Source organism: Sarcophilus harrisii, chromosome 2 (genome assembly GCF_902635505.1).
Source record: "Sarcophilus harrisii chromosome 2, mSarHar1.11, whole genome shotgun sequence".
Lineage (NCBI taxonomy): Eukaryota > Metazoa > Chordata > Mammalia > Dasyuromorphia > Dasyuridae > Sarcophilus > Sarcophilus harrisii.
Window position 1 is genome coordinate 375,375,671 of NC_045427.1, and position 12,346 is coordinate 375,388,016.

The 12,346-nt window shown below is 36.7% G+C and overlaps 1 protein-coding gene across 4 annotated transcripts in view; it reads right to left on the reverse strand.

Annotated features, from left to right (window-relative positions):
• FGF1 (fibroblast growth factor 1) overlaps positions 1 to 12,346 on the reverse strand; it is a 138,114-nt gene that overhangs the window by 17,872 nt on the left and 107,896 nt on the right. For all 4 annotated transcript variants that reach the window (XM_012551522.3, XM_003756690.4, XM_031953467.1 and 1 more), the window contains exon 4: positions 3,780 to 3,883. In XM_012551522.3, the coding sequence (XP_012406976.1) occupies positions 3,780 to 3,883 (104 nt within the window). The remainder of the gene's footprint in view (positions 1 to 3,779; positions 3,884 to 12,346) is intronic.

A 12,346-nucleotide genomic window follows, 5' to 3' on the forward strand; every position in this document is an offset into this window, starting at 1 on the left:
TAATATCATTGTTATCCCTACACAAAAATTCCCACCTCTACAACCTTCTCAGACAAATATTCAGGTGATACGGTTCCTATAACAAAGGCAATTGCTAGACTGATATTCCCACAAAACAGGCAAATGAGGGCTCTTACAGGCTCTAACTGGTCTCAATTGTAGAGCTCTCTTTTCTTTTCCCAGCTATTTTCTGATTGCTTGAAAATCTTAATCAGCATTGACTCTTCCAAATCTAAAAAACTTTCAAAAGTCACTAATATATTCAATTATTATCGAGAAAATAAAAGTTTATTTTCGTTCCTTAGTCCTAACATTAAGGTTGTAGTATCTGTCCATCTTATTCTATAAGGATCCAAAGGTTTTTGAGGGACTCAAAGCTTTGACTACAAGACTCTTAGATAAAGATGCTACATGAAATCTTGATTCATCTCGACTAGAGATCTAGCAATTAATGTCACTTCTAGGAAAGTCAGAATGGTCAAACATGATCTGAAAAACAGTGGCAATTTGGAGAGGTACTTCAAGAGAAGTGAACGGAGCCAACAAATTAGGCTACAGGTTAATGATCTTGACAAATTCCTGGAAAACGAATAGAACGTGATTAAAGGGATGGCTGGTGAACTTTTAGAAAAGGAAGTAGTGGTCACAAAGAGGTAGCATGTCTTCATCAAGAAAAGTTATGCCAAATCAAACTTACTTCTCTTTGTGAGACTGCTGGACTGGTAAATCAGAAGAATAATGTAGATGCAATTTGTATTTTATAGAAATCTAGGACTTTTCTTGTGGAAAAGATAAAAAAATGTTTCTTAGATCATAGTATAATTAAGTAGATTAGGAACTTGTTCAATCAATAAACTATATGCCAAGTGCTATGCTATAAGCACTGGGTATACAAGGACAAAAGAAAAACATCTCTATCCTCAAGGAAGTTATAGTCTAGAAGAGGTGATAACCCTATTTACATAAATATATGCCCCCCCCAAAAAAAGAATAAAAGGTAATTTAGGGAGGGCGGGCACTAGTATCTGGGAAGGATTAGGAAAAGCTTTATATAGAAATTGGAATCTGACCTGAAGCAAGGGATTCCAAAAAGAAAGAAGAGGAGGAAAAACATTCAAAGCCTGAGGAGGCAGCCAATGTAAAGTTATGGAGGAAGGAAATGGAACATAGTGTGGAAGGAACAACAAGTTGATCAGTATGGCCAGACCACAGATATGCGGAAGGAAGGAAGGTGTAAGAAAACTGGAAAGGCAGGATGAAAAGAGTTTGTAAAAAGCATTAAATGCCATCAAAGAGGTTTTATTTTTCATCTCAGAGATCATGAAAAGAGATTAGTTAGGTAGACAAAGGTATTTATTAATTGCTTACAGGCCTAGTGCTCTATGCTGGGAGTACAAATACTAGCAAAAAGAAAAATAACCCTTACCCTCAAGGAGTTTACTTTCTAGTGTGGGAAAACAGTAAACAAAAGGGAGCTGAAAAAAGGAGGAGAGAACAAGATATAAAAATCTGGAGAGTCAGGAGTGGAGCCCAAAGAGAAACAAGCATGGATAACCTCAGTATTTCCTCAAACCGAAGTTTCAGACAAGAATTCACCAATCAAATAAAGGGCTTTAAGGGTAAAGATATCTCTGGAGTGAAAAGGCAGTTGGGAGAGAAATAGAAAAGTTGTCAAGAAATTAGCTAGGGAAGAAATCATCATGAGAAGGGAGGCACTGAAGTTGATTGGTCAAGATGGAGTGACACAGTCAGATCTATGCTTAAAGAATATGAATTTATAATAGCTAAATAAAAAATGGAAGAGACCAAATACAAGGAAACCAAATTTAATTTTAAAAATGTATCAATGAAACATTTAAAAGAGAAGGCCATATCTAGAATAAGAAAGGAAGTAGTTGAAGTGTGGGTTATACAATAAAGCTTTGATAACCAAAATATGGAGATAATTAATGCAGACATAGAACACCAGGCATCCTTCCCCAATGAATACATAGTCAAAGGATATAGGGGGGGAAGATACTTCTCAAAAGAGCCATAAATTATTAATAACCATCTGAAAGACTGATTCAAATAACCAATAATAAGAGAAATTCAAATTAAACAATTATAAGATAATATCCAGAAAGTTGACAAAAATAACGGTGTTGAGGTAGAGCAGTTAAAGGCAGGCACACAAATACATTGTTAATAGAGTCCTTATTTCAGAAAGCAAATTGGAATTATTAGGAGTGACTAAAATGTCTATATGTGTTAATCAATAGATCCTACTCCTGTGAAAACACACCCAACAAGGTCAATGTTAGGAAGAAAGATCTCACATAAGCCAAAATAGTCTTAACAACAAAAACTGGAATCAAGGTCTATTGATTGGTTTAAAAAATTGCAGTTCTTGAAAGAAATGAACTATGTACCATGCAAAACAGTGAATAAAAGAATTCACATTGCAAAATAAGGAATAATAAGGAAAGCTAACACTTTTATAATATTCACTATGTATCAGGAATTATGCTAAGCTCTTTACAATTATTATTTTATTTGATCTTCACAACAACTCTGGGAGGTAGGTATTATTATTAACTCAGGAAACTAAGGCAAGTCAAGGTTAAATGATTTGCCCAGAATAACAGAGCCAGGAAGAGTCTGCATCTGGATTTGAATTCAAGTTTATCCTGACTCCAGGTCAGGTATTACTGTTAGAGAATCTAGTGAGCAGAAACAGAAAAACTATTGCTACAAAATGACTGCAAAATGTAAATGGAAATAACAAAAATTCCCAAATTGAATAATATTATTATAATGATTATGAAACTTGGCCTGGAGAAGGGCTGAAAAAAGGTCCTCTCTCTTTTTTTGTAGAGGAAGTGAAGACTATTGAATATAAAATATTATATACATTGACATATTCAGTTCATGTGTTAGTTACCTTCAAGTGACATAAAACAGCTATAAACTAGGAGTTTGGAAGAGTTGGGTTCAAATTCTGCCTCAGATACAAACTCAATTTCATCATTTGTAAAATGGGAAAAATAATAATATCTGTTTCCAAGATTGTTGATATCAAATGAAATTTATAAGAAATATATATATTTATAATATAAAATAAATTTATGAGAATTACCTAATAAATCTTGAAGTGCTACATAAATATTAGCTATTATTATTAAGATAAATGTTCTCTTCCCCTTCTCTTCCTCCCCCCTTTTTTATATTTTTGGTACAGGGCATGACTTGCTTTGTCAGGGGAAAGGGAAGAGACATATTCAGAAATTATGGTGATTTATCACCATACATAAAATGTATCAATAACGATCTTTAAAAACAAATAAAAGGGGCAGTGTTAAAAGTTCCACATGTGGCATATAGACTAATAGCAAAATAGTTATCCATCTTGAATCTTGAAATTTATGCATGTAGAAAAACTTAAAAGGCACATTGCAAAGGGAAATGGCAGTCTTACAGACAGAACAAAATCCTCCAAAAATGCTTGTAGAATTGAATCATGCCCCACAAGAGGGTGGCTGGTTAACCCCAACAAAAGCTTCCATCAATGTTTTCTCTGCCAGATGTGCATGATAATATAGTTCAATGTTTTGAGACACTTCTGCAAGCTCTTTAATTTTTTTAACCTAAAATAAAGCAGGGTAGGGGGTGGGAATTCAATTGGAAAAATAACAAACAGAGACTAATTGTTGCTTCTGTGTTACATTACTCAATACTACAAGATTTCTGGAAACCTCAAAACTTCCCTGTGTCTGGTACCGCGTAAACCTCATACTTACTGAGCCGTATAAAAGTCCATCGGTGTCCATAGCCAAATACTGGCCAGACTCAGTGCTCTTTATATACACCTCACCCACGCTTTCCGCGCTTAGTTGCAGTTGAACTGAAATAAAAATAAAACAAGAAAAGTAAATAAACACCTAGCTGTTACAGATATGGCCAAGTGGCAGAGATGGTAAGCCACGGAAAATTAGACTCATTCATATCCCAAAACCCTTGAGGATGAGACCCAAAATAATAAAAACATAGAAATATAACCTCTTTTTCTCTCCCCTCCAAAAAAAACTGTATTAGAGAATTAACAAATGATTCTACACAAATCCAGAAATCTATGTACCCTATTTAGTAAGAAGATACTGAGCTTTATAATGTTATTTTCCCTTAGTCTCCTCTCCTCTCCTCCCTCCTCCCCAAATCTTGTATAAAACATTTGGCCTTTCAATCCCAACATACTGATTTCTACATTCTAAAGTCCCTTCCAGATCTGAAACTCTATGTTCCAAGGTTTCTTCCAGCTTAAACATTCTATATTTTAGGGTTCCTTCCAGCTTAAAGTCCCTTCCCAGTTCTGACACTCTGTTCTAAGATTCTTTTTAGGTCAGACACTCTGTATTCTAAAACTCTTTCTAGTACTGATATTTTATATTCTGTCTTCCAAATTCTCTTCCAGAGCTGACATTCTGTGTACTGAGATTTCTCCCTAACTTAGAAACAACATAAAAGGAACTATAATAATCTTTATTGGCCTCCATGATCCAGAGATGCATGGAATATAGAGCACAGCAAAGAATTATAGTCTGAACAAGTTCTACTCTGAGTAGAAAGTATTTTTCTCTTTCTATTGCTTGTTTTCTGTAGATGTGAGATGAGGGTAGAAGAATAGATTTTGATTCAAACTTTTTTTTTGGAAAAATCTGAATAGTTATTTTTTTCTCTAAACAGAAGGGGGCCCCTGCAAAACAGTATAGGTCTCTGTACCTGGAACACAGGGAAACTAACCATCATGTGGCTTGGCTAAACCATAGTGTCTACAGCTACCTGGCTCTTATACAGGCAAGAGTGAAATGATTGAGTGGAAACATGAAGTGGAAACATGAGAGCTCTTTTCTGCTTAAAAATGATGCTTTGGTGTGCACTAATAGACTTGTCCCAAGGACCAGTATTGGGTGCAGCAGGATGGCTTCGTAGGCCATAGGTACTTCATTCTTCTTGGCATCCAGTAGGAGTACAATATATGTTAAATGAATGAATATACTCAGGAGACCATGGAAATAAAGTTATTGGTAGTTTTGCATATAAATACTGCATTTAAATTAAACCCTAATCTTTCCTACTGCTTTACTGATTTTCCTTAATAAAACATGGAACAAGAACAGCTGCCTTTGGTATGCTTGATTTGAATAGGCCCTTAACTTTTTTTTTTAATAGACCTCTTGCTTTATGTATTACTTTATCTCATTGCCTTGGTGACAAGACAAAGTAGAGACTCTGTGATCTATAATTTACATACATATAATTTGATCACTGTTCCATACTTCCTTGACTCTACTCTATGCCATGGCTAGAGACTGTACCTTTTAACCCCATTAGCCATATGGCCAATGCTTTGCTCTTGGTTACAAAGTGGCCAAGCACACATCTCCACCCCAGGCTGCCCCATTTAAAGGATACATCCATGTTACAGATCTATAATCTAAAGTTTTCTTGATTCTTTATTAGGAATGCTAAAGTCAGCTCATATTGAAAGCCAATGTTAAATTTTCAATGTGAGCATATAGACCTCAGAAATTGATAAATACCCCAAATCAGAGTTTGATTTATTTTTTGTTGACTGTCTAAACTTAACAAAGTGATGGGAAAAAAAATATTAATAGGGCAGATTAAACTTTAAAATTAAATTAAAATTAGATTTAAAAAAAAAAAAGTTCTGCGTGTTTTCCAAAGAGTCATTTATTAAGCATTTTACTAGCACAACCCTGACTTTGATCCTCAATAAGGGTGATTTTTAAAGGAGAAAGCTAGAGTGCCAGACCTGGAGTCTCCAGTATCTTTACCAATAAAATGCCAAATAGGGTCACAAAAAGTCATTCACAACTAAAAAAAAAGTGTCTGCACAACAAAAAGAAGATTTTTAAAAGGTAAAGGATTTGAAATTCCCTTATCCCCCAGGAAATCTTGGCCACTTAGACTTAGTCCCCTTTCCTGGATCTCTTTAATGATTTGAAGTTGAAAAGTTCATTGAAAGGAGATGAGGGGATGGATAGCCCACACGTCTATTTTCTCCTTAAAGCATTATCCTAGATTTGAAGCTGGAAGGGACCGTGAGGTTACCTAGTACAATGCCCACACTTTACAGAAGAGGAAATTTAAGCCCCAAAGTGATTTGCCCAAAGTCACACAAATAGCAACTGGCAAACCTGGGATTTGAATTCCTTCCAGCCCAAATCCAACATTCTTTCCACAGAACATTTCATCAGCTTGGCGTGTCCTATTAGGGCAGGAGGAACAAAAAATCTACTTGACATTGTTAGACTAACATGTCATATGTGAGATGAAACTAGTGACCATGGATGTATCCTTTAAATAGAGCAGCCTGTGGTGGATATGTGTCCTTGGCCAGTTTGTAACTAAGAGCAAAGCATTGGCCATATGACTAGTGGGGGTAAAAGGTACAATCTCTGGCCATGGCGTAGAGTAGAATCAAGGAAGTATGGAACAATGACCAAAGAAAATAATATTTAATGTAGGCAGACTGTGAAGAAATGGACACTCTAGTAATAATAATAATAATTTATATAGTCCTTTGCATACATTACTTCATTTGAGGACTGGGTTAATCTTGCATGGGAGACACCCCAGAGATCATTACCTCCATATTGAAGATGAGGAAACTGGCTCAAATGAAGTGAATGGTGATTCCAGGCAAGACCTGAACCCAGAATTTGAACTCAGGTCCTCTGACTCTAAATCCAGTATGATTTTCATTGTACCACACACTGCCTCCAGCTAAATTAATTTGTCATAATTAGCCTAATAAGGCTATTCTGAAAATGGGACTGATTGACTTTTTTCCCTGCAAGCTATTTTCAAAGAGCAGGAGAAGTAGTTGCCATTTAACAAAGCATTATATTAAGAACTAGAAAGACCTAAATTCAAATCCTGCTTCTGACATTTAACAGCTATGTGACTTTGTATGTACTATTTAATTTCCATAATCCTCACTTTCCTTATCTCTAAAATGGAGATAATACCTACAGCTATCTCACAAAGTCACTGTGGGAGTCAAATGAGATAGTATATGTATTTTTACAAACTTTAAAGTGCTACATTCATGTCAATCATTCATATTATTATTATATGAAACAGCTACTCGGTAGCACAGCGAATAGAGAGACAGGCCTGAGGTCAGAAAGACTTTTCTTGATTAATTCTGGTGGACATGGCTCTTTTCAAACAGTGAGGTGGTTCAGGACAGTTCTAATGGTCTTGTGATAGAGAGAACCATCTGCATTTAGAAGAAGGACTATGGGGACAGTGTGTGGATCACAATATAGTATTTTCACTTTTTTTCTTGTTGTTTGCTTGCATTTTGTTTTCTTTCTCATTTCTTTTCCTTTTGGAGCTGATTTTTCTTGTGCAGCATGATAATTGTGGAAATATGTATAGAAGAATTGCGTATGTTAACATATGTTGAATTCCTTGCTGTCTAAGGGAGGGGAGTGGGGAGAAGGAAGGGAGAAAAAATGGAACACAAGGTTTTGCAAGAGTGAATGTTAAAAACTATGCATGTGTTTTGACAATAAAAAGCTCAAATAATGGTTTGGTCATGTATACTTATTGTGTATCTAATTTATACTTTAAAATATTTAACATCTACTGGTCATCCTGCCATCTAGGGGAAGGGGTGGGGGAGGAAGGAGGAGAAAAATTGGAACAAAAGGTTTGGCAATTGTCAATGCTGTAAAATTACCCATACATATGACTTGTAAATAAAAAGCTATGAAAAAAAAAATGTTGCAGGTAAAAAAAAGAAAAGAAAAGAAAACAAAAAGCTCAAAATTTTTTTTCTTGAAAACAGGGACTATCTTATTTTTTCCGTTTTCTCTGTAGTGATAGTGCTCAGAACATAGTAAGTGCTTTTTCACATATTAATTAATTAATTAATTAAGCACCGAGACATTAATTATGTGTCAAAAACATTGGATTCAGCTTTTTTGGTAAAAAAAAAAAGAAAGAAAGAAAGAAAAGACTCCTTTCCCTGAATTCAAGTCTGGCCTCACAGATCCAGGGCAAGTCACTTAACCCTGTTTGCCTCAGTTTCCTCAGCTGTAAATGAAGTAGAGAAAGTAATGACAAATCACCCTGGTATCTCTTCTAAGAAAAGCCCAAATGGGGTCACAGAGGGAAGGACATGATCAAAAACAAGAATAGCTATCAACACCATAAACACATAGAAAGTTACCTGCAAACTAAAAAAAGAATATCAAATAAATAAGAATCTATTATGTGACAGTCACTGTGCCAAGAATAGAGGTTTTAAAAAAAAGGCAGAAGCCAGTCCCTACCCTCAAGAAGTATACAATTGAGTACTTAATTGTTTTAGATGATCTAAGGTACACTTTAAGATCAATGGGAATTCAAAAGGGGAATGGATCCTTGTGGAAAGATTACACATCGGGCCTAGAGTTTATTATGACAACCTACTACTTGAGATGGGTCTGAGCTACTTTGGAGAAAGAGCTGTTCCTGCTGTCCTGGGGATGATGACTTATTTCCCTGTTGTACGAGGGTGGACAGACATTTCTAAGTCATTTCTACTACCTTTCAGGGTTTTAGGACATGTCAGAGAAAGGGAAAGATCTGGGGCCTGCTAAACACGATTCAATGCCCAGACAAGAGCTCCTCCACCAGGGTTATTCCACTGGCGAATGTTCCCTTAAGGAGTTCCCTCTGTAAATATTGTTTCTTCAGGATATCCAAGTTTAATAGCTCATTTTCACTGGGTTCCTTTCTGGCAAAAGTTTCCAAACATATATCCTTCAGCAGGCCTGGTTGGCAACAGTGAGTGACACCCAGTCTGTGCTGTTCATGTTAGCTAACCATGTTTCCTTCCTTTTAGCATGACTGGAGTCCAGGTTTCCAAGCTTACATCCTTCTGCAGCTTCTGGTAAGAAATAGTGGTCAGGAATGAAAAGGGAGTGTGATGTGGAAGGAGGCCAGAGGGCCTAGGAAGGGAGGGAAATTTTCCCCAATTCTTTGACTTAAAAATACAATTTGGAGGCACAGTATATTCTGAAAAACTGACTTAGGTCTGATAACCTGAGTTCAAATCCCACCCCTGCCACTTATTCCCTGTGTAGTCTAGGGCTTAATCACTTTAATGGCTTTTTTCTCATCTATAAAATGGGGAGGTGGGCTGGGGGTTCCATCCTACCTCTGTGACCTCTTCTAACTTATAAAATCAGTTCCTACAACAAGACTTGCATTTAGTTAGGTTCTAGAATACAGGGAAGGAGAAAATCAATAGCTACATCCCATGATATTTTGCCTCCTCTCTGTATTTCTAACTGGAAAAAGTGAGACATCAACCTGAGGATCAAGATTTGGAGGGTAGGTAGAAGGAATCACTTTTTCTTTAGGCTAATGGAAGTCTTATAGATGAAGTGGATCAAGAGAAGCATCCAATAGCAATCAGGGTTTAAAGACTGATTTGCAAAACTTCAAAATACTCTAGTCAGGGAAGTCAATGATTTTTTGCTAAGCAAGACAACTCACTTGAGTTCACTCTGTTCTTTGAAGAGGGAGAAGTTGGTTATCTAGTCTGTCAGAGATTGAGTAACACACTTCCCAAAAGCTGTCAAGGAAATTAATATACGTTTCTTCCTACAACTTTTGGTAATCTTATAAAATTAAAGAGAATGAATGGTATTTGCCACCACCTACTAGACAAGACATCCTGCCTAAATTCAATTTGTTCAATTCAGTTCAATTTAACAAACATTTATGAAGCACCTACTGATGAGGGGAGCCCCAAAACTTTCTCTTTCTCTCTCTCTCTGACTTTGGGGGAAACACTAAGCTCTCCCCTGAGAGACCCACCCCAGGGAATCAAGATAAAGTGGTTTCATTCTGTTATTTGGGTGGGACTGGTTGAATCCAGGACCACTCCTAACTCTATTGAGTTGGAAATTAGCCCGGAGACACTCATTCAGTTCCAAGATTTTCTATTTTGATTCCAGCTCAAACTGCTCCCAGTCCATCAAGAGCTGCCCCCAGCTTCTAGCCAAGGTTTCAATTATAAAAAGAGGCAACTTGGGACTCACTCCTTGCCGAGGACCTAACATGCCATGCCAAGAAGCCTCTCTCTTCCCTTGGCATAGCTGCAACCCTCTGCCCATTGAAATGACATTCTCTTTCAGCTTTACCCCCTCTTTATCTTTCTTACCTATTTCCCTTACAAGACTTTCTATCTCTCTGTCGGGATTTCTCTGCTAGAAACTTTATATCCCTCTGTCGGGACCTTGACACCAAGGAATTCAGTCTTTCTATTCATGCATAGCAAAGGCTGACTTCCCAATGCCAATAATAAACTTCTTTTTGCCAGTCTAGCTTTTTGGGTTCATAAATTCCTTTACAAAGGAGCTCTGTGCTGACCAAAGGGGTTCCCACCATTCCTGCCCTGCACCAAACCTCATCATTTGGAGACACAACTCCAAACCTCTTCATTTGGTTCCTTGACCGAAACCCCAAACCTCATCACTACTAGTGTCAGACTCTCTGCTGGGACTCCAGAAAACAAAGCTAAAAACAGTCTCTGCCTTCAAAGAACTTACATTCTGTTGGGGGTGGGCGGAATATATATATATATATATATTCAGAGTAATAAATACGGCAATATATACATAAAAACATATATATATATATTTATAAGTATTTATTATGTGTATATAAATATAAAATTAATACTAGGTCATTTTTGATGGAGGGAATTTGAAAAGAATTGTCTAACACTAACACCTGGGAAATAAAAAGATTTCTTCTTCTAGGAGGTAGAGATAAGGAAGGAAGCATTCCAGGTGCAGCACTCAGCAAGTTAAATCCCTCTGGATTTGTTAACTACTTTTCCCTTCAAAGTTCTAAGGGTTGCTATTAAGGGTTAGGGGTGGTTTCCAATGTGGTTGCTCAAAAGCCTCTACTCAGTATATTCCCCTTTTAATATTTAAATCAGTCGAACTTAATCAGCTTTTTAAAATGATACAAAATATCTTCTTCAAACCAGAGGCACACTCTCCAACAAGTATATACAAAATCTAGCGGAAAGTGGGCTCTAGCTTAGAGAATAATGGGATATTTCATATGTCTTAGGTGGAAGGAAGTCATTTTATTCCTTTGTGGATCCCTCCCAAAATTTCCCTGAAATGTGAGAAGTTTTTGATGAGCTTTAAATATTGGTGTCCTTGTACAATCCTGAAAACTGATAATCTCCCTTGTTTCTTGTTTGTACCTGGCCCCTGATACAGACTCTACACCATCCAGTGCTGTTCTGGGGACACTGCTATAGGATGACAATGAGAAATCCAAATTTCTGGCAAGGGGAAGAAGAAGGAGACAGACACTTCCTTCTCTCCATCCATACAGTCCCTTCTCAGTGACTTAACTAGAGTTGTTTTACCATGAGGTTGCCTAGTATTAGAATGCCAGATTCACAAATAGCTTTGTATTTTAAGCAAGCCCCATAGGGGATGACTGGCTTTCTTTACCTAACCACAAGACATTTCCTATTTGGTTTCATCTGCTTCCATTCAATTAGTATTTGCAGTTATCCCTTCCACATTGTAGGGATTAGGGGGATGGCACCCCCACAATCTGGAAAATACTCATAAAACTTTTTGGCCTTCCTTTCATGCCAGAGAATAAGTCTGAATTATTATAATATTAAAAGATAGAATATTATAAAATCCTATATATCTATTTTATGCATTTCTGAGTTTCTAAACTTTTTTGTGTTGTTTGCTGGTCTTCTCATGGCACCTATGGCTTCCACAACACTCCCCTCAAAATCCTCTAAATAGGATTTCTTATGCTTATCCACAACATATTGAAACTGTAATGGGGAAAGTCAAAATGTGGGAGGGATAACTATAGTTCATTCCTTTGATGAATTGATTGATTTTATAACTCAATCAAAGAAGTGTTCTAAGAAAAGTTTCAGGGTATAGAATATTGATAATCACATTAGTTGGGGTTGAATCCAGTGGGATATCCCTTTTACACAGGGACAGGCTACAAAGACACAAACACAGAAGATGGAATATCCCATAAGGGGAACACCAAGTAAGCTAATTGGCCAGAATTCAGTGTGTGGGATAAGTAGTAATGTATAGTCAGCATGGAAAGGTAGACTGGAGCCAGACTGCGAAGAGTTTAAAATCCAGACAGAGGAGAAAAGTCGCCTTTATAGCTGCTATGAATTGGCTCCTTTTTCATCATTAAATCACAGGGAGATTTAAACTGAGCTATTGCCCAGACTTATGTAGATCAGATCTTTAGATTGGCCTAGAAATAA